Raw genomic sequence first — 22,947 nt, 5'->3', positions numbered from 1 at the left:
AGGCTTGTGCAGTAGAGGATTGGATTCTTATAAAAGAATTCTGGGCTCTGAGATACCCATTGAGACTTAGTGAGACTTACTTCTGAGATTATCTGTAGTTCAATCCTAATTAAGTCAGCATAAACTACCAAAGTAGTACCAAATTAACTCTGACCTCTCTGTTTTATAACTGTGTTGGAAGGATTGATTCTGAACCATTTCTTCAAATACCTATGATTTTTATCTGAATGATAAATGTACTGTGAACACTACTAGCAGAGAAATCTTTGTTTTGTAAATACTTTTTTCTCTCTCTTTCATGCCTTAGGACAATGACAGACTTATACAGAAATATTGACTGGTCACAGAAAAGTTTGGAAGAACGCATCAAAGTAGTCAGAAGTCAAATGTTGAAGAGCAAATATGATATTATTTCCATTGAACGACTGAAGTATTATCACAAAGAGCTGGTTGAGAGGGTTGAAAGGGGGCACCTTCCATCTTTTACAGCACTCTGGGCCCTTGTTCAAGAAGCTTTCTTACATGAGAAAGTATGTTAATGAAATGTTATGAGGGAAGGTTATTCTTAAACTAGGGGCTGGCGTATGAATGGGAGCTCTGATGAACCTCTCTATAGCCAGAAGGGCTTCTCTACCTGTTGAAAAAATCCTGTTTATGTATGCAGTGTTTCAAGACAAAGAAAAGCATGAGTGACTCTCACATGGCTTTGGGTTACACTATATTAAAGTGCTCAACCCACTCAGAAGTAATGATCTGTGAGACTGCTCTGTGGTGTGCAATTTTAATAGCATTTTTGCCAAGGGCAAAAAGACTGCTCTTGCAACACATAGCAGTCTCATGGATGACTCCTTCTGAGTAGGTTTGAGCACTCTAATCACTGTTATCCAAAGTATAAAGTATTCAGATTTTTAAAAATCATTAAAAGCAGACTTTAAAATGTGGTGCTAAATGATGTGTGGTAGTTAGTATTCTGTCTTAATTAGGACTGATCTACAGATAATCTCAGAAGTAAATCTCACTAAGTTCAGTGGGACTTGTTCCCAGTAAATGAGCATTGGATTGCAGCCTTCCATCCTATCTCAAGAGCTGTGCAAAAGGAAAAGCATTTTAAAACCAGTAATAGCCCCAAAAATCGTAGCATGATAAGAGGGCTGGGAATGGGATAGAAGAAAATATATTATGACTAATTGTTTCTGTATTTGCCTTAAACATGAAAAACACGTTCATAGGGGAAATATGAAAAGTTTAAACTAAGCCACTTTCTATCCTACCTTAAACTCATCTACTAAAAGTTAGCGTAAGCTTGGAGGTCTTGGTCAGTTCTTCTGAAAGAACCTTCAGGTCAATTTTTGATAAACATGCAACAGGCCATAATGCCAGCTAACCAAATGTCTTCACTGTCATGTGCTGTGACAGAAAGTTGTGTTCCTTGGGGCCTTTGAGCTTTCCCCATTTTCTTAACAAAGAGGTGATGGTGTGTGTGTGTGTATCTATAGTTCAGGGGTAGAGGACATGCATTGCATGTAGTAACTCCCAGTTCCAATCCTTGGCATATCCAGTTAAGGGTGAGTGTTGTTTAGATAGACCACAAAGAGCTGCTGCCGGGCAGGACAGAGAACACTTGGCTTGATGGATCAATGGTGTGACTCAATAGAGAGTTTCATGTATGGGCATGCCTGGTATTTCTAGATAGCGTTTTGTAGAGGCAGCCAGCTCATTTCCCCCTTCACCCAGGGGACCTGCCATTCAGGAATAGCTGAGAACAAAAATGACTAAACAATGACTCCAGTAATAGTGGAGAGATGTTGGGGTGGGGTTTAGTATTTTTTCCCCATAGTGTGAAAATGTCCAGTCCTGGATTATATATAATGCTGGGAGTAGAGTCAAATTAATTAAATGAAGGAAAATCAAGATGATTTCATAATCAGCTGCTTGTTATTAGATGCTCATGAAATATTGGCTTCTCTGATTAAGATATGCATGTCAAGTAGGGATGCATGAAAAAATGATCGAGTTGTGAAAATGATATCCATGTTGACTTCTGTTGGTCTCATTGCATTTTTAATGTACAGCGTTAATGGTTTGTTTTTGATTTACTTTGATATTAGCCAAATTACAGTACACTGTCAGAACAGCGTCAGGCTTTGAATCAAGGCCAGAACCCTTTGCCTATCTACACGGCCATAAACGTCAAAGACAAAAACGTCAGCACCTTTGACTTCAGAGGTAGGTGCCCACCTGTCAACTTGTCTACTGTTGAGATTTAGAGATGGGGCAAAAAAAGGCATTGACATTGGACTCTGCAAACTGGGGGTCCTTTTATTTTATATTGGAATCCATTTCCTAGAGTAGTCCTACACAAGTTCAAATTAAACAAGACTCTTTAATTTGTATCCACATCAATTAATATTTGAATCTTCTTATTAAAATTGGCCTCTACTAATTAACGGGTACAATCCTAGTCTCTGGAGGACACCAGTAGAGCGTCACCTGGACCCTTCTGGTGAGGGTGGGCAATAACTAGAGCAACAACAGAGCAGCAGAGTCACTGCTGCATCCAGAGCCCCACTGCTCACGCCAGCCAGGGCAAACTTGGGGGGGGGGAAAGGATCTGCATGGTTTTTTATGCCATCTATACACTTGTGCAGCAAACAGGTCTAGATTGTGCCCCTTCTCATAACTTGCTGTTAGCTGAACCTGGTTAGTATCCAGTGGATCCTTGGCTGGCTCAATTCCACTCCTCCTCTCTCTACCTCACTGGGAGTTTACTCTGGCTTCTGCCAGCAGGGATGCCACCAATGGTAGCTTCCACCTGCCCATGCCTTCAGCAGTTGGAGGAGGGATCTATCTCCATGGCAGCAGTCTCCAGGCTGGTGGAACCTGGCACAACCAGGCAGATCTGGGTGGAAAGAGTCCTTCACCTCATCCAAATCCCCTCCAGCATGGTGGATTTGGAGCATGGATTGCTTTTTTTTTTATCAGCTTACACCTTACAGCCCTATTCAAATGGTCTTTAGAGCCCTAAAGTCAAGAACATTTAAACTTTTGCTCTTATAGTCAGTTGAATGCTTTCAGAGGATTCCTTATCAATGGCTTTTAATCCTGATTTGGGATAATCTACTTTCTTTCATTGAAAACCTAAGCCTGTCTCTGTATCAACTACTTTAAAATTTGTAATGAAAGGTAATGATGCAAAATTTCATAATGTGATATATGAGATAAGAAATTTTGTCTTTTGTGTAGAAGGCATTTTCTGTACCCATATCCCAGATGTTGCATAAAATTACCAATGTTTTGTCCTCCCTGGGCTCCTGCTGGGAGGAAGATGGGATATAAATGTAATAATAAATAAATAAATAAATAAAATCTCATTCATTATTACGTGAATGGCAATAGGAGTGTCCTTTACACAGATTTTGTTGCACTCTGCTGTTTCAGCTTTGATTTTCTAAATACAGAGCAGTACAAATTCTTCTATTTTAATATAGTCTCTCAGTTATTATACTAGTCCGGCTTTACGCCTAGATACAAAATTGGGGCACAGTTTGTTTGCTATCTGATGCTGTTGCTCTTTCCATCAGGAGTGTCCATTGAGGATGTTTGCTTCAGGCTGGCACCAGAGGGCGGTCAGGTTGGGCCCTGGCAAAGGGCCCCTGCAGCCCAGAGGGGCCCCTGAAGGGCCCCTCCTTACCATGGGAGGGTGATGCTCCCGTTCTGTGAACCACAGAATCCTGCTGTGGATCGTGGAGAGGGAGCTCCAAGGAACCCCCAGACAGTGCGGTACAGATAGCGTGAGCTTCAATAAACCCACATGTATACCCCACCTACCTCTCCGGCCAGTGTGAATGTTGTGTGCATTGTGCATGCACGTCATTCACACAACACAAGAGGTAGATGGGATGTGCAGGTGAGCTTAGCCCTGCACCACCAGTGTGGTGTAGTGGTTAAGATGTTGGACTACGACCTGGGAGACCAGGGTTCAAATCCCCACACAGCCATAAAGCTCACTGGGTGACCTTGGGCCAGTCACTGCCTCTCAGCCTCAGAGGAAGGCAATGGTAACCCCCCTGTGAATACAGCTTACCATGAAAACCCTCTTCATAGGGTCGCCATAAGTTGGGATCGACTTGAAGGCAGTACATCATCACCTGTAGTGGGGGCTTGGGCTATAGCGCCATGGGCCCGGGTCAGGCTGGTGCCCAAGGCCCCAGTCATACCTGCTGCTGGCCCTGGTTTGCTTACTCCCTTTCTGCTTCATTTTTGTGTTAGTGACCCAGTTACTAAATTGAGGGGTATTAAATATCCTGTACACCATTTGTTTGCAGAATGGGTGGAGTTCTCTCCTTATGAAGTGGGATTCCAGAAATATGGTGCCAACATTCGTGCAGAAGATTTTGACAGTGAATTCTTCATGGGAAAGTTAGTGAAGAGGATCCCGGAATCCCGGATTTGTTATCTGGAAGGTGATTGGTTTACTCATAAGCTAAACTGGAAAACACAGAATAGTCAAGCATTGAGAAACCCTTGGCCTGCTTTTGACGTCCTTTGGCTTTTGGTCTCCTTTCTCCAAGGTTATCAGTGCTCCACTGCCATCTAATGATGTCAGTGTACAAATGAATCTCTCATATTGTTTTTAATAATAATGTTATATTGCACTATTGAATATGTAGAACTTACAAGATTATGTGGGTAAAGATCAAATTCAATTTTCCAAGTCATCACATTCCTTCAATGTAGTTAGTCATGGTCTGATTGTGATCTAATTGTATTCCCTACGAACTGTTCTTTAAACGTATTATTAGCACTGCCAATGGATGCAAATAATGCATAGAAAAAGGAACAACCACAACCCAACAGGTGTACAGATTCCCTTCATGCTTTTATTCCAGACTGAAAATACACTTAATGTAAATTTTCCTTCTGCTTCCTTTGTCACTCACAAATTACTTTCATGATCGGCAGAGTGATGAAATGGTAGATTGGACAAAGGTTTCATCATGAAGGCCATGAAATGTGTACATGCATGCATGGACTTGCCTCCATCTTATATGCCCTGATTCTCGATTCTGCTTTCACTATCAAGGATGTACAGGCAGTGGCATCCACAAGACAGATGAATCCTTTCAGCTCAAGGAAATCAAATGTGGGATAATAGTAATATCTCTCTATTATTGTAGCATCCAAATATAAAATGGGAACTGGAAGGATTCATTGAGGGTCTGCATGAAAGGAGCCAGACAACCCTAGTGCTGCTCATTGTATGTGCTGCTAGAAGGAAGGCTTTCTCAAAAAAGGAATGCCTCTTTGATCCTTTCCAACCCCCAACTTCAGCATCAATTCAGACAACTATTCCTGCGTTTTGTGCTGACTTTCACCACGTGTTGGAACTTAGTTGTACGGAGGGGTCCTCTACTCGATGATTTCAGCCACCCTGGTTTCAGCAGTCAACATTTCTGACAGCTTGTCAAATCAAGTTTGAAATAAGTGCTGGGCTGAAATATTTAGCTGAATTTCAAAAATCCTTCTGAAGATTGTATAACTTATTGAAGATGGGTGAATCTCAAGAAGGGGGAGGGGGGAGAGAAAGACTTATCGCTAAGACAAGGTGGCCGGGGGGTTTCCTTTCCCCCCTTTTTAGACCCCCCCCAAACACACACATGCTGCCACTTAGAGCAGTGGTTTGCCACCATTGCCCCACAAGGAGATTTCTATTGTATTTATTTATTATTAAATGTATATCCCATCCTTCCTCCCAAGGGGATGGCCGTGCATCATGACATAGTGTCCCTAGCAGCATTCCTGAGAGCATTCTGACCAAGGATATGGCACAGACAAGCCAACACTTGAAGGGGTCATAAGTCTTTTTTGTTTTGTTTTTTAAAAAGTTCTTAGTCAACGTCTTTAAAATCCCCCTCCCATAAATTAAATTTTGTCCTCCCCCACCTTTGCAGGAGACAAATGGTTCTGCCAATGTGTGTCTGTGTGTGTGTGATATTCAGCCCATGTTTATATGAAATGGAGACTATCACACACTAGATCTCCTTTAAGCAACCTTGCCCCATGTGATTCCACTACATGGGAATTATGTAGCACATCATGTGAGGGAGATAAAGCAATAATCTGAATCTACTCTTGTCTCCTCTCATGGTAGTTTGACTAATTGCTTGGTGCTAAATCAAATAATTTGCTTGTTTGGTGAGCTCATATACATTGATTCTGCTGAAATACACTGGTGATTAACTTGAACTGGAACAGTAACTTTCCTACATATGGTTGGACTTTTAGGTATCTGGACTAACATTTTCTGTCCAAATCTGCTGGACGGTTTGTATTGGGCTTCTTCGCCAGAAGAGTTTTGGGACCGATGGGTCAAAGACGTGACCAAGAGTAAGAGCTTTACTATTGACCACTTTATTCTTGTGTGCACAGTAGTGGGCTACATTCTGGCCCCAAAAGGTGTTTGTGGACTCCAAATGATCCCCCCCAATTTGTCATGTTAATATATATATTACAAGTAAATAAAATAAATAAATTTTATTTTTCAGCCTCCTATCTGTCCGGGTTAGGGACACTCTAGGCGACGAACAACAAGAATAAAAACAATACATACAGATCAACATAATCAAATTTTAAGCTAAAAAACCATTCATTAATTCAGAACATAAATTAATCTGTCCCAATCTTGTAGGCCTGCCTGAACAGCCAGGTCTTCAAGGCTCGGCGATAGCTGGACAGGGAGGGAGCATGTCTGAGATCGAAAGGGAGAGAGTTCCAGAGGGTGGGGGCCACAACAGAGAATGCCCTCTCTCTGGTCCGTACCAGCCTAGCTGTTCTCACCGGTGGGACCGAGAGAAGGTCTTGCGCGGCTGATCTCGTCAGGCGGCACAATTGGTGATTCTGGTGGCGTTCCTTCAGATATACTGGGCCGAAACCGTATAGGATTTTAAAGGTCAACACCAACACCTTGAATTGGGCCCAGTAGACAACTGGTAGCCAGTAAAGATCTAATAACACTGGGGTGATATGATCCCAGTGACGGCTATGCGTAATCAAGTGTGCCGCCGCGTTCTGTACCAGCTGTAATTTCCGGACCGTTTTCAAGGGTAACCCCACGTAGAGCGCATTGCAGTAGTCTAAGCGAGAGGAGACCAGGGCATGTATCACCTGAGGGAGCAGGTGAACAGGAAGATAGGGACGCAGTCTCCGTATCAGATGTAATTGATACCAAGCTGCCCGGCTCACTGCTGTAATCTGAGCCTCCATGGACAGCTGGGAGTCAAGTATGACCCCAAGACTGCGGACCTGGTCCTTCAGGGGTAAACTTACCCCATCAAGCATCAGGTCAGTAATTCCTAACTTCCTTTTATCTCCCACAAGTAATACCTCAGTCTTGTCGGGGTTCAGCTTCAGCCTATTCTCTCCCATCCATCCACTTACGGATTCTAGGCACTTGGACATGGTATTCACAGCCAACTCCGGTGAGGACTTAAAGGAGAGATAGAGCTGAGTGTCATCTGCGTACTGATGGCACTGCAACCCAAAACTCCTGATGATTGCTCCCAGCGGTTTCACATAGATGTTGAATAGCATGGGAGAGAGGATAGAACCCTGTGGAACTCCACAATGAAGAGGCCAAGGGTCTGAAATCTCATCTCCCAATGCCACCCGTTGCTGCCTATCCGAGAGATAGGAACGGAACCACTGCAAGACAGTGCCTCCTATTCCTAATCCCTCTAGGCGGTTTAAAAGGATACTGTGGTCAATGGTATCGAAAGCTGCTGAGAGGTCCAGGAGGACAAGGAAGGTGTATTCACCCCTATCCAATGCCCTCCGCATATCATCTACCAGAGCCACCAAGGCTGTTTCCGTACCATGACCAGTCCTAAAACCCTATTGGTATGGATCTAAATAATCCGTTTCCTCCAAGTGTGTCTGTGAGGGGATTGTGTCTTTTGAATTCTTGATGTAATAGCGAACTCAGGTAATGAGTTTTGATGGCTATGTAGCCAAAACAGGGCTACTGAGAAACAAAACTGTGGGGTCAACATGCTTGGCTGAATGCCAGTACTTGCAGAAGTAGAAAAAAAATCTTGGGGGAGGGTGGAAACTAATAGCCCAATAAGAAGTAAGCATATATAGTCACTGCAGAATGCTGAAAGTAGAGAATGAGGGAGAGGAAGTAGAGAATAGGGGAAATGGAATAGAGTATCCTGAAAAAACTCATGGTTTGAAATCTGAATAGGAGTACTCCATACTGCAACATTTTGTGTATGCCCCACTAGTTTCCTCTAGATATGGATGATCAAACTGTTGTCAGTTTGTGTCAGCTCTGTATGTGTTAGTTTACCACAAGTCTGTTCTGCTTCCTTTTTGCATCAATCATTTAATTTTTAAAAAGAATGCATTAAAACCCTTCTTGCATTTTGTTTGTTTTAACCTAAACTACACATTTTTGTCCACATTTTAACCTAATATATGCATTTTAACTGAAAATGCACATTTTTATATGCATTTTAGTACTTTTTTGAGCTGAGAACAGTATTGCAAAATTTAGAGGAAGTGCAAAACCCAAAGTAGAGCTGTTTTGATTGATGTATTATTCCAAAAGGTATAGGAATCAGGTTGGTTCACTTAATGATTAGAGGGAAAAAGGAAAGCTCAAGAATATAATTTTGTCTGCAGCCTTAACTCCAATGGTTGCATGCCAACAGCATTGGAGACAAAATGGGGCCATTGAAAAACAAAAGGGTGGTATTAGCATGCTTTGGTAAATGGTGAGGCTTGCCAAATAAACAATATTGTTTAAAAACAGCAATCTAAGGGAGCAAAAAAATGGCTTCCTGGAGCCATGATGACTGTGAGTTTGAAAAGAAAACCATGAAACTGAAGGTGGAAGGAAGAGTGAATTGGCATGTGTGACGCCCTTCCCTGGCTCTCCCTGTCAGGTTCCTACCTGCACATGGCTACTGCCTGTCACTAGGCACCACCAGGGACTCCACCAGTCCAGACTGTCCTTTATTTTATTTTTTTCTCTCCCCGCTCTAGCACAGATCTCAACAGATCCCCCTGCTAGGCAACCACCAGTCATGTCCTAATACTAGTATTCCCAGAGACTCTGAATACTGGTATTGTTATTCTCTTCACCGCTGCCACCATTTGTTACAGTTCCCCTTCAGCCTTGGTCATTACCTTACCCTCCCTTCTGGTCTGTGAAACCCCAGCCAAGGATCAGGCCTTTGGTAAACCAAATTAAGTATTTATTAAAGATAACAAAGCTAACAAGATTAACAAGATTTCTTCTTAAGGCACATAAGCATATGGTTTTACTCAATACTAATCCGAACTCCACCCCCCTCCTTCTCCACTCTCTCCTGGCAAACAACTCTCTCAAACACCACCAAGCAACCCACTCTTTCTCTTCTCCCCCCCAGATTCCACTCTCACTCTTCCTTTTATACATTCAGCCATTTTAAACACTCAGCCAATCATCTAGCATTCTACTGCCCATTCACTCCCCCTCCTCTTTCACTCCACTTACCATGTATCTTCTAAACAACCAACACTTACCATATATACATTAATATAGGAACATCACAGCATGCTTGAGCCCTTTACAGCTTATAGTATCCTGGGGGATGGCACCCTAAACAGGAGCACTCCTATTAGGGGATAACGACATACTGCAACATTTTGTTGCAGGTCCCACTCCTAAGCGCCAGTGATTGAGTTTTGCTTGTATTTTCAGGGTGTGTGTCAATTTCATGAAACCTTCATCCATGGAAAATGGTTATATAAAAAAAATCTGAAGAACTTCCTCCATATTTTGTTTCAGGTGAAGAAGATGAGGGATATGTCACTGTCTACAAGCCTCCAAGCTCTGGAACTGGAAAACTCTGTGAAATCTTTAATGATATTCTAACTGATCGTCCTTTAAAGGGAGACTCTCACAACTTTCTGCGAAGGCTCGATTTTGATAAAGGCTATTTGCAACAGAAAGAATTTAGTGAATGGAGAGGTAATTAATAACCACTGCTTCCTAAAAAAAAGGCCTTCAAAACTAGCTCAGTTTTCCAGCTATGGAAATCCAAGAATGGCAGTTACAAAGTCACAGCACATTATTTTTTTCTGTGAGAGATAAGTGGTTTTGTATAGATGTCATAGAGATGACTTAGGAAATAGTAGAGGAAGACAGAAAGAGTTGAGCACTGAGCTGGTATTGGGTAAGATGATATATTCCAGATGAGGTGCAAAACCAAAAAGTCTTCCTTCTGGAGAAAGAAACTCATGAACCTCTTATCTGGGTAGGAAAAGGGCATCAGGATGTATGTACTGATGTTTATTGGAACACTGTGGGCTTTTTATACCTCTTCTATAATAAATTATCTGCTACCAGTCTGAGGCCCTGCCTCTCGCTTTGTGTTCTGAAAATACCCTCCGCCTTTTCACTCCAGGATATAATAGTCAACAAACAATGAAATGTATGGTAGTCCATTACACATGTTTACTGCTCCCAATGCCACATTTTACAATAAACATGCACATGAAGACCTTCATCAAGCAGAGCAGTGAAGCTGGATGCTTTGACCCATTTCATGTCTCGTTTTGGGACTGAGACAGCTATGGTTGATGACTTGCTTCAGGAAAGGAACAGGGAGAGCACAGCACTCTTGGGTCTCCTTGACCTCCCAGTGGCTTTTGGTAACATCAACCATGGTATCCCCCTACAGTGGTTCTGTTTTCTCAGGCTTTTGGAAGACCCAGTTGAGTTTGCTGTGGAGTTGTTTAGGACTGTTGTACCATGGTGTTGCTGCTGTTAATTTATTTTGACATAAGAACCTAAGAAGAGCTTGCTGGATCAGGCCAATGGCCCATCTAGTCCAGCATCCTGTTCTTACAGTGACCAACCAGATGCCTATGGGAAGCCTATAAGCAGGACATGAGTAGAATTGTAGAGTTGGATGGGGCCTATAAGGACATCAAGTCCAACCCCCGGTGAATGCAGGAATCCAAATTAAAATGTTCAAAGGCTTTCTTCTCTCCTGCAGTTTCCAGGAACTGGTATTCCGAAGCATGCTACCTCTGACCATGTGGGCAGAGCATCACCATCATGGCTAGTAGCCTTGTTCTCCGTGTATTTGTCCAATCCTCATTTAAAGCCATCCAAATTGGTCACCATAACTGGGTTTGCCCAGTAGAAATAAAGTAGAGTATTATGAACAGGAGCTATAAGGCAATGAAAAATCTTATCAGTGATGGATGTTAATACCTACCACCCAGTATATTACTGGATATATTACTTTGACATACTCCTCTGTCTCACTGCTGTGCTAATAACAAAGATTAAACATTGCTTTTCAGATACTGTGTTAGATGCTTTTCCTAGTAAGCTGACGCCAGTAGAGAAATCGCTCTGCTTAATAGACATAGGCTATTTTATTAACAACAGTGGCCAGCCGCTCCTTAAGCCAGAGAGGAATGTGGATATCTTAATTGCACTGGATTATGGGATTAACTCAGGCTTCCAGGTAAATACATTCTCTATTGCTTTCCATCCCTGTGTCTGCAGTAAGGTGGCACCCCAGGACTTTGAGAAGGTTGTGAGAACGAACAATAGTTCAATGGTAGAGCACATGCCCTGCATGCAAAAGGTTCTGGCAGGTTCAATCCTTTGCATTTCTAGCTAAGGATCAGGTAAAAGGTAATGGGACAGGGTGCTGCTAAAAACCTGGAGAGCTGTTGACAGGGTACAAGGCTGGGTGGACAAACAATGTGACCTATTGTAAAACAGTTTCCTGTGTTTAAAAGGACAGCTGTCATCCGGATGTCAGAATGTCAAACGCGCAAGCTGAGGAGGCTGTCTAAAATAAACATGACATGTAAAAGAGGCAAAAGCCTATTAAAAGATGGTTATAAAATTAGCTTTTGAACATGTTGGGGGTATGTATGTAAGCGGTGAGAGGGGGAGGATGAGCTGAGAGCAATTTGAGAGCTTTCCTGGCTAATGCAGGGAGCTATATGTAAAGGAGAGTAGTGGGTTTGGTATACCCATCTTCAACTCTGAATCCATCTTACTATTTCAGCATCCAGTGCAACAGCAGCAGTGCCTCTCCTGCTGGTGGGCTGGAGGACACTTCTTACATTTCTGTTTTAGCTCTCGAAAGAATTATGTGCTTCCTGTAAAAGGTCACACCAGGCTGGGCATTGGTGAAATCAGACAAATTCCCTTTTACTTCTAAATGTAGTTGAACTGTATCAACAAAATTGTTTTGTAAAGGGATTTATGATTATATGGCTTGTTCAGATTTCTCATTCTCAGTAACCAATGCTATTCACATATTTCATTCTGGATCAGACCAAAATGATGGCTTCATCCCCACCCAAATAGGGCTAATAACAGATTCTATAGGAGGGAGGGAAGGGAAGAGAGATTTTCATTGGGAAAATGGCATTGGGGGAAAGTCATCCTTCCCCAGTGCTGCTTCCCAGAACCAATTTACCTCTCCCACTGCTTTTAAAAAAATTTTTAGTGGGAGATTCTATTATGGATCTCTTTTGACCCTAATTTTAGCTGGATTTGGGCCAGAAGCATCATCATAATCGCTGCTATTATTAAATTTATATACTGTTTTTCTATAACAATTGCTCTCAGAACACCTTAGAAAATGGAACAAAACATGTATATTGTATCACATGCATGTGTTTTGGTAGCCAATCACAGATTAATCCAGGGTGCACTACTATTTGACTTAATTCTGGTAAACAAAATGTGTTGATTTGTGTCTTTTCCAGCAAACAGAGATGATGGCCAAATACTGTGAAGTGCAAGGTATCCCCTTTCCGAAAGTTGACATAACTGAAGAGGACAGGAAGAATCCCAAAGAGTGTTATGTGTTCTCAGATGAAGATAACCCCAAAGCACCAATACTGCTTTATTTCCCTCTAGTAAATGCCACCTTCAAGGAATACAAAGCACCAGGTAAGTTTGGGGTTCATCATCTTACATGCTTTTAACAGCAACTTCTCAGACTCAAAGTTTTCACATTTTGTTTGTTTAATCCATATGTATTTGCTGCTTCTTTCATGGTAAACCCTCATTGGTGCCTGCCATTTCTCCCCTCCAGCACCCCTCTTGAAATGCTGGTCCTAGGGATGAAAGGAGCTGTCAATTTTGTTTCTCTAACACTTTTTCAAACTTAAATTCAGTTCTCCACATTTCTGCAGCGATTTGTGTGTGTATTTGAAAAATAAATCCCCATGAAAATACATCGGTATTTTAATACAAATACAGAAATATACACATTTTTGTATGCAATTTTGACTAATGCACACATTTTTGCAAGCAGGTTTTGGTAATATTGTACTATTTTGTACTATTTCACATAAAACATTCATTTTATGCCTAGTTTTGCCTAAAATATGCATCCTTGCAAGCATTGTGTGATTAGAGAACTGCATTGCAAAATTGGGAAAAGTGCAGATTTTGAAGGATGGCTATGTTTCAGTTTACCTATTGTTTTGGAAAGTTCATATGTGATAGATCCACCTTTAAATGCAAACTGAATCAAATTTCATCCCTGTCCCTAATTGCTACATGTTAACCTAGCATCACTTGGAGGGCGTTTTGGGCAAAACTGGCAAGGGTTTCTCCTATATCCCTTTCTCCTGTCAGCAACACATAGAGAAAGAGGAGAGCTGCTTACACAGACAGACAGACAGACAAAAACCCATTGAATGTGGCTCTGTGCAATAATTAAGAACTTGTTCCCCTCAATGAGAGATGAGAGGGGCGCATGTGTACCCTAAGTGAGTGATGGGGTGGCTGAATTTCTTGCCACAGCTGGCATTCCTAACATATATCCAGTGTGATGGATTTGTATTTTGTGATTTTGCTATTTTATAATGTTTTGTTTCATTTATTATATTTTTCATTATATTTTCATTGCATATTTCTTTTGCATTAGGAAGTGTTGCTTTCATTTGTTAATGTTTTGTTACTGTGACTTGATTTATTATTTGTATGCCACTTTTCCAACAATCAAGCTGAACTCAAAGCAGCTCACAGCAGTAACAAAGACTATTCCTGTAATTTTATATACTGTATTCTGTTTTGTGAGAGGAGTTGCTCTGGATGAGGTTGCACAACAGTTTTGTCCATTTGCTAAGAAGGGCTTGAAAAGTGTGTGTAGGTAGGGAAAGTGAAATTTCTAAACTAAATGCTATGATACAAATAAATGATTTATTATTATAATTTTGTTCAGCTGGGATTTGTTTTAGAATAAAAAAAGCAGACTGCCTAGTACCTAGCATAGGTGAAGCCTAACTATTCTATGTGGAAACTTCTAAGAACAGGGAGCAGGGGTGGTGTTTAGTTATGGTGGGTTAACATCTCTCCCTCTCCCACTTTCACACTAATGTGATTGTCTTTCAAGTCAAACTATATTTCTACAGAAGCCCTATTTTACTCCCCAAATATATTCACAGTGTGTATGTAAGAACACCACAATCAATTGGGTGGCAATAACTGGAGGAGCAGGGGAAGACACTTTTAACTCTATCCAATAGGTTTTTTGTGGTGGAAGGGTGCTGAGGTGGAGTTTCTATAGTTAAGTGGACACTGGAAGTTTACCACAGAAGTACTAGGCCAGCTAGAGTCTACAGACAGTAGGCTCTGGTTGTGTCTCCCCCTCATTTCTAAGTAGCTAAGTAATAGAATAGGCAAGAAAGTAGTTTGTTGTAATGAATCCATGTCTCCAAAATGTAAATGTGGGAATGGCGAGAAGGGAGAGAGGAGAAGATATCTGTACATAATGGACCTAACAGAAGATTCCACTTTCCTCCCCATAAAAGGCCGATGAGAGTATATGGAAGGAATGCAGGAGCCAAGATCTGCAGTGCTCCACCTTGGCCCCAAACAGTTAACTGGAGACAAGCAAACATGAATCCCAGACAGTAACACATTTCTGAGCTACAGGCTCATGTGGCAGCTGTAAAAATGTACAAGCAGGAGGCTTGCCAACAGTAAAATATAGTAGAGCTTCATACCGCATAAGACTGGCCTACATTCAAGAACCAAGGGAAATACAATTATCTCAAAAGCTTGTCTCAGGCACAGTGAGATTCTATACATATCATTCCTAAAATTATTTGCTTGGGGAAGCTTCACAGAAGTCACACAGTATTTATTCACTACGGACATATTCACCCTTTTCAGAGATAGGAGCACAAAAATGATCCTGGGATCTAGCCCCACCTCTCTAGTGATGGGGGAGAAAATTGATTCGCTTCACATTTAAAGGCAAATCTACCTAATTCACACTTTCCAAAACAATATGTGAATCAAAACATAGAAACACTTCAACATTCATGCTTCTCCAAATTTTGCTGTGCTGTTCACCAGCCAAGTAATGTGTACAAAAATGCATCTACTAGGGTAAAGTGTGCATATAAACACATATATTAATGAAAATTATGTATCAAATCCATTATATTTGGGGAAATGGCTTTGCAAAAATGTGTATATTAAGCAAAACTGCATCAAAATGGGTGAATTAAGAGAAATTCATATTAAAAATGTGCAAACTGATGCAGAAATGTGGAGAACTGCACTTAAAGAGATGAAAGAATGAGAAATGGAGAGAAACCACGACTGATATCTTTGTTCATCCCTACCCATCCCTTGGCCTTGCTCTACTGCACCTGTGGCTCTCTGTCTTGAGTATACAAGGAAACACCAGATGGGACAAGATAGCTCATAGCTAATGACTCTGCAAGCTAATTAACATACATCTTGCAAAAACAATGGGTGTAGATGTTCTATAATACCCTGCAAAAAACTACATCTTTAAATTACCCTTCAGCTTTAAATCAAAACTTCAAATAGTTCAGGCTCTTGAACAGTTTCATGGTGGCTTCAGAATGTGAAGTGTGGGGAAAGAAATATGATTCTAAAGATTTATTCTGGAACAAATGAGTAAAGGTGTCAATTGACCACCTTTTAAATATTTGAATGCTTGCTAATGGTCAGTACTGATCAGCTGATAGCTCATCTTTGGCACGGATGGTTAGAAGACGTTTGTTCAGTGGCCCATGAAGGCTGGTGAAGACTTTCAGCAACAAGGAGATGGAGGCTCAGACTCACACTTTCTATTCTGTGTAGTGGCAAATAAATGAGTTTGCAAAGATGCATTGTAATTAGCCAGCTGGCTGGTTGGATTTGCAGGAAATTTATGATGCCTTACAGGCTGGCACTGGGTGTTTGCATCTCCTAGATTAACATGTATATTTGTAAAGAAACAAGTTTCTGCAGTAGGGATGGGGGAGAAATTTGACCCAGTTCTCATTTAAAACCAAATTTATCACTTTGCAAAACAATATCACAAATGAAACGCAGCAATCATTTGAAATTTTCCAAACTTTCCAGTTCTTCAAACAATGATTACAAAAATGCATATATTAGGGGAAAGAGTGCATAAAAATGAATAACATACAAAATTTGTATTCGGATAAGTTGCTTGCAATAATGTGTACATTAGTCAAAACTGCATACAAAAATGTGTGTGGTAAGAAAAATCCACCCTAAAATGCTGAAGAATTTTCATGAGGATTTTTTAAAATTGCAAATTGCTGCAAAAATATGGAGAACTGAGTTTAAAATAGGGAAGATGAAAAACTGAAAGTGACAAATATTTCCATCCCTAATTTGCAATGCGTTCTTACAAAAAAGAAAGCAAAATGTTATAATACTGGTCTTGGAATTACTCATTGCTCAGCAAAATGGATAGTACTCCTAACAATGTGGCATTAACTATGCTAACCCCAGAGAATACGAGCATAGAATACATAGCATGGAACCTTTTTGTTGTTGTTGGTTGTTTCGAAGTAGCAAACATTGACATCACCAACTAAAATGCAGTATGAAACTCATATAAAATAAAGCATGTTCACCAGTGGTTTTTTTTTTTCATTTTCAGGGGTGAAACGCATTCCTTCCGAAATGAATGGAGGTGAAGTAAATTTGAGCGATGACTCACCTTATAAAACAATGCATTTAACCTACACTGAGGAAGACTTTGACAAACTACTAAGCTTGTGCACCTATAACATCCTCTGTAGCAAAGACCATATTCTTCAGGCCTTCCAGTGTGCTATACAGAAGAAGCAAAACATTTGGCTTGGAGGTTTGAATATCAGCTCAGCCTAGAAAGTAATTCTCTCTCCTTGAGGGAGACTGGGGGGAGGGGGCACTACCACCACCAATATTTAGCCTCCAATACTTAAACTTTGAAAGTAATGCTAAGGCATAGACATTATGCATGCAGTTTGCAGTGAACACTAACTAGTGGAGTTCCCATCCTGCCTAGTTTGAACTGATGGCTTATTTATTTGCTTTTTTACTTTTTTTTAAGCCATCCCACTTCAGGTTCACCTATGTAGATTGTAGTTGTGGATAATGCAAAGAATATAGTCAGAAGAGTTTCAGGAAGTGAGTCTGATGGGGACTGATGACACCCAATTTTCTAAGACTATTGAGCCAGTATTGCAGTGTGTGGCTGAGATAGTATTGCAAGGAACAATATTGTTGATATGCTATAAATTGGAGATGTCACAGGGATTTGTTTATAATAATTTGAATAGCTGACCCTCTCCAACTCTAATGGAAATGAATGGGATGTGTTGGGACTGTAATACCTACTGAAGTAAAACTGTGAAGAGTGGAGCTTTCTTGGTTCAATTCCACTATTTCATCATACCAAGAGATATTCTTGCTGTTTCCTTGCTAAGAGCGATTATTTCCATTCCCTTTTCTACCCTCAAGAGATTGACACATTTCAGCTGTGAATTATACCAGCACTGTTAAAAGAGTTTAGTACTGCAACTTCATGAAAACAGTTATAATTACTTACAATATTGCCTTGTTTGCTTGCATTGCCTCTGTCAGTATGAACTGTTAGTCAACTATAAGCCAACAAATTAAATCCACAACACAGCTGTGCTTGTTCAAAATGATTTTTAGCCTCAATCCATAACTAAATTTGACACAATAGAAGTGGTTCAGGAGAGAGTTAATATGTATCCTTTCCCCTTTGCAATGTAACGGGAGTTTGGGAAAAACTAATTGATTAATGAAAGAACCCCCACCCCACTGAAGCCTGAAGATGTTTTTTAATGTAGCCTTAATGTGGTGTTGAGAGCCAGTGTGGCATAGTGGTTAGAGTGTTGGACTACGACCTGGGAGACCAGGGTTCGAATCCCCACACAGCCATGAAGCTCACTGGGTGACCTTGGGCCAGTCACTGCCTCTCCGCCTCAGAGGACAGCAATGGCAAACCACCTCTGAATACCACTTACCATGAAAACCCTATTCATAGGGTTGCCATAAGTAGAAATCAACTTGAAGGCAGTCCATTTCCATTTCAATGTGGTGTTGGCACAATAGTTGCTGCACTTGTCACACTGGAGAGGGTTATAGTTAAGTGTGTGTACAAGACTCTGCTTCAACTCCAGGGCTGGGAATGGCACCTGTTTGATACCCTCAGGAACTAAGTTTGAGACATACTGGGGCCAGGATTCACAGTAATAGGCTAGATAGGTGAATTACTTACCTGACTCAATAGAGAAAGGTACCTCTTTTGGACTTCAAGGCAGCTTCTTCTACCAAAAAAGAAGGCTGGGAGAGTGGGGGAGTACTCCAGCTTGCATAAGAAGTACCCACTAGAAGGTTGGCACTATACTACAGATACTATTTGTGTATCATGGTTTTTTGATACCCCCCACTAATTCTGCTAATCTGTTTAGACTTGCAGAGATCAGGACAGTTTCCATATGAATTGTGGTATCAGGTACTCTGAGTCTACATGCATGTTGTTCACTATAGCCTAATTCTTTGATGAGGCAGCCTTATACTCACAAGCTGTTGTGCATGCTTGGTGACTGTATCTTTGCATGCAAGACATGTTTGGGGATGCAGTGGAAAATAGTTCTGTCATATGGTTAAAAAGAAAAGCCTTAAACTTGCTTGCTATAAACAGAACTTACTCTGTAAAAGCTGGTTTCCATTTGGTTATGAATGCTCTGGAAGATGTTACCATAAACCTCAGGGCAGGCCTTGCAGAGTCTTAAATGTTGTCAAAAGAATGTTGTCTTCACAGAAATCTGTTAAAAACCAGATCTTCAGCTGGAGTAAATTATTTTAGCTCTTCAGAAATTATTGGGGTTAATATGATTTATCCCATTTCAGAATTTGGTCAAAAATATTTGCATCTCTTGTATAAAGCAAAGACCACCCAGAAATGGTATATTTTCATTATGTAGAGATTTGAAAGGTAACAACAGATACCTGAGGGACCAAATATGGTCAGTTGAGTTCTAAGGCACTCAAGGTTAAACATTAGTGCTTGATAGTTTTGCTACAACCCTAAAATATGATATTGGTGAATTTGACATAATTACCCACAAGGCTTTTTTTGTGATAGAACTCACTGCTACAGAGTACCGGTACTTCTTTTCTGGCTGCTATTGGCAACCATTTTGTGCTGGCACCCACAGTACTATTATCAAGGCATGAGTATCGGCACTTCATTTTTTACAAGAAAACCAACCAACCAACCACTGCCTGCCCGTGTTTAAATGCTTTCTTTCATGCTCTCTGCACATAATTTAATTTGATCATCTTATACCTTCTATAAGATCAGTGTGCCTTTTAGTATATAAAGACAGTCTAGTAACTATATAATGACAGTGTTCCACTTTGAATCATTATTTCAAAATGGAATGGTCATATTAAGAGCATAAGTTCAACCCTACTGGATCAGACCAAAGTGTCATGTAGCCTATCATTCTGTTTCCATCAGTGGCATGCAAGAGACTTGGAGATAGCGACAAGCAGGATATAAAGGCGACTGTGCTCTCCTGTTGTCCCTAGCATTGTGGAGTTAGAGCTCTGTTGCTTCTGGATGTGGAGGCCCCACACATTTAGGCATCATGGCTAACAGCTGTTGAGTTTCTGTTTTCCAGAATTTGTCTATTCCTTTTTGCCAAGGAGGCGTTTTCTGTTTTCTGTTTGTTTTAAATAAAGCATTTCCATGTTTAACCATGGCAAAGCCAAGCCAACACAAGTAGAAATATAATCTGATAGGAACTGAGGAAATACCATTATTGATCAAAAATGCAACTTGATGGAGGGACTTGCACTTTTTGTTTTATTGTGAGAGAATCAGGAAGAACCAAAACCTTATGTAGCAACATACGTTGACTATAACTTCATAATAAAACAGATACAACAGTAAATGCCTTGTGTGGGGTTGGTTTTATTTAAAGATATGTATGAAAAAATGTTTTTAGTTAGTTTAAACTAAGGAAATGTCAGAATAAAATCTGGTTTCCATTCTATGTATTTTCTAAAATCTAGCTGTGTTTGGAAAACAGTTTTTAAACATTAAAACAAAGGAACATAAAAAAATTCATGTCTTTCTCCTCCTAGATTGAGTGCCATTTACCTTAATTTTACTAACCTTGATTTGTGTTCTTAAAAGTGCACGGAACTCAGAGGCACTTCTGATTTTTTTTTTCCCCTGGATGTGAAACTGTTGCCTTTTTGCTATTTTATACTTCCTTATGAAAAGTGAAAAAGGTGAGAGAAGTTACATACTTCATTGCCTCTTGTCTTCTTCGCCCATTCTTTCATATACTGGTAGTGACTTTTCCCCTTTTTTCATGGTTGTTTTGCAGAACCCCCTCTTTTTTAGCAGTTCTCCTTATGAAAAGCCCCACACATTGAACATAGGTATCTGCATAAGGAGATTCCTGCACATGCAAGGTTCCTACTTGCCTGCAAGTTGTATGGGTGTAGGCTTCCCCTATACAGTTGTTGATACACAACCCACAAAATGTCAGCAGTCTAACCTTCAAATGGATACAGTCTAAAATAGTCTACAATGCACAATCTAAATTATATTAGTGCTTGATTATTGGCCGTGGCCCTATTTTGTTGTTGCTTTTGGGGGGTGGCACTATTCAGTGTACATGTTACTCCTTTTCTCTCTCTTCTTTTGTCCGTGTCTTACTTAAATCTGAAGGCAACAGGGTGCACTGAAAACAAGAGCCCAGCACATCCACACAACTGGAGCACTCTCTTCCCTTTGCTGTTCTTATTTCTTCGTAAAAAGCTTTCTGAAGACATTCCTCTCTTTCTTTTTCTTCTGCTTGTTGACATCTGTCTCTGTCTCTTTTCTCACGGCACTCTGAAGAGTGTCTAAGCTCTTGGTTACTTCAGTTGTCGGTTCAGCTTTGGCTCCTGAAAAAAGGATTAACATTGTTTTTTTCAGTAAAAGGATGGCAGAAATTTTCTCAGGAAAAAAAATATTTTGAAAGTTGGTTTCTTACAATGCCAACATGCCAACCAACAATGCAATTTCATAGATCTGTAACTGATCATTTCATTATACATTTAGTGTATCCTTCTGCAGTCGAGGGGCGAAATAAGACACAGAGACATCAGCTTGGGTTGAACAAGGGCCACTTCATTAAATTACAGCAAACAAAACCCAATTTAAAGTGACCTGCAGAAAGAAACCTAGGTGCGGGAACTGTCTATAAGCAAGTAGCTTGCCACACAGCTCTCGGGCGACCAGCCCCTGCTGGGGCAAGGGCAAGCCCATCTGCTTACCCTTTACCCCGGCCACACCTTGTAGGTGAGTAGGGGGGCCTTCCCACATCATCCCCACCCGGGGCCGTATAACCCCTGGGTAGAGGAGATAAGTTGGCCCCAGAAGCAGCCCATATCCTGCCCTTGAGCCATAAAGCCCTGACAGACAGGCCTCCAGAACCGCCAATCACCTCCAAAGGTGCTTAAGGGGGCCACCTAGCTGTCCTTACCTATTTTCCTTCCTGCACCAGTGCAAGATGCATAGCCCGGTAGGGCATTGACCTGTCAATACATTCAAGTTAGCTAAATAAGACAAAACCGCCTATTAGTTACAACGCCCCCTAACCCGATTCCGTCCCACTCCCATGGTGTGGAGCAGGCAAAAAAGCTGCCCGCCAACGAGGGTGGGCAGGGTAAAAATTCCTACTCGGCCCCGAAGCAACCCCTAGGCACACCATAAAAGAGGGCGGGCAGGGTGGGCGTCGCGCTGGCAAAGAGGAAGGTAGGAGGGGTGGCTGGACTTAAATAAGCCAGAAGCCCCGCCCCTCCATGCTGCACGTCGCATGCACACAATAGGCGTGACGCGTGACGCCCCAAACAAAGATGGAAACGGCAGCTTCGCCCCCATCTGCAACTAGGCTCTGCTCGTCAGCTGCGTGGCGAGCGGGGCTTCATTTCTCTCTGTTGAATGACATAACCATAATTCAATGGCAGGAGGTACACTTTGCATTAATGAAATGTTAAGGTTTAACCCCCAGCACCTGCCATTAAAAAGCCTAAACAGCAGGAATGTATTTATTCCACCCTTCATTATAAAATGATCACAGGTGGGTGCAACATATAAAATTACATAAAACAGCTTAACATCACAATCCAATTTTGTATGCAACATCCCTCTATTTGTCTCTTTCAATACATAAGTCAGTGCTGAAGATTTAAAAGACTTGGTGGTAGAGGACTGTTTTCACCTGATGTGAAAAAATGACCACTGTTGGTGCTTGCCTAATCTCAGGGAGAAGAGTATCCCACATCTGGGGTGCCACTGATGAGAAGGCCCTATTATAAGTGCTGGGAACCCCAGGCTTTGTTTGGCAATGGTACACCCGAAATGGCCTCCAAATGGGTATGGCAAAAACTTCTATCTGAGATCGTAAAAAACTGGTGCTGGTCAGGATTCAGTTGCTCCAACTGACTTCAGGGTGTCAATATCCTTTTTAATTGGTAGTGTAAAATGCTACCGCATAGGAAGCTGCCTTGTACCAAGGCTGGACCATTGGTCTATCCAGCTCAGTACTGTCTACATT

The 22,947-nt window shown here is 41.2% G+C and overlaps 2 protein-coding genes across 3 annotated transcripts in view; one reads left to right on the top strand and one right to left on the bottom strand.

The window, feature by feature from the left end:
• LOC133377371 (cytosolic phospholipase A2 beta-like) overlaps window positions 1-18,006 on the top strand; it is a 69,519-nt gene extending 51,513 nt beyond the window's left edge. The window contains exons 13-20 of one of the 2 annotated variants that reach the window (XM_061611344.1): window positions 308-530; window positions 2,109-2,226; window positions 4,326-4,463; window positions 6,286-6,387; window positions 9,833-10,015; window positions 11,359-11,525; window positions 12,790-12,976; window positions 16,971-18,006. In XM_061611344.1, the coding sequence (XP_061467328.1) occupies window positions 308-530; window positions 2,109-2,226; window positions 4,326-4,463; window positions 6,286-6,387; window positions 9,833-10,015; window positions 11,359-11,525; window positions 12,790-12,976; window positions 16,971-17,200 (1,348 nt within the window). In that variant the 3' untranslated portion in view covers window positions 17,201-18,006. The remainder of the gene's footprint in view (window positions 1-307; window positions 531-2,108; window positions 2,227-4,325; window positions 4,464-6,285; window positions 6,388-9,832; window positions 10,016-11,358; window positions 11,526-12,789; window positions 12,977-16,970) is intronic. The other variant, XM_061611345.1, reaches the window with a different exon arrangement.
• A 2,176-nt stretch (window positions 18,007-20,182) lies between these two features.
• SPTBN5 (spectrin beta, non-erythrocytic 5) overlaps window positions 20,183-22,947 on the bottom strand; it is a 194,296-nt gene continuing 191,531 nt past the window's right edge. Inside the window, exon 70 of the mRNA XM_061611348.1 lies at window positions 20,183-21,292. Coding sequence (XP_061467332.1) covers window positions 21,147-21,292 — 146 coding nt within the window. The 3' untranslated portion in view covers window positions 20,183-21,146. The remainder of the gene's footprint in view (window positions 21,293-22,947) is intronic.

Source organism: Rhineura floridana, chromosome 2, assembly GCF_030035675.1.
Source record: "Rhineura floridana isolate rRhiFlo1 chromosome 2, rRhiFlo1.hap2, whole genome shotgun sequence".
Classification (NCBI taxonomy): Eukaryota; Metazoa; Chordata; class Lepidosauria; order Squamata; family Rhineuridae; genus Rhineura; species Rhineura floridana.
The sequence above is the reverse complement of the archived record's forward strand: the minus strand, read 5'-3'. Positions and strand labels throughout refer to the sequence as shown.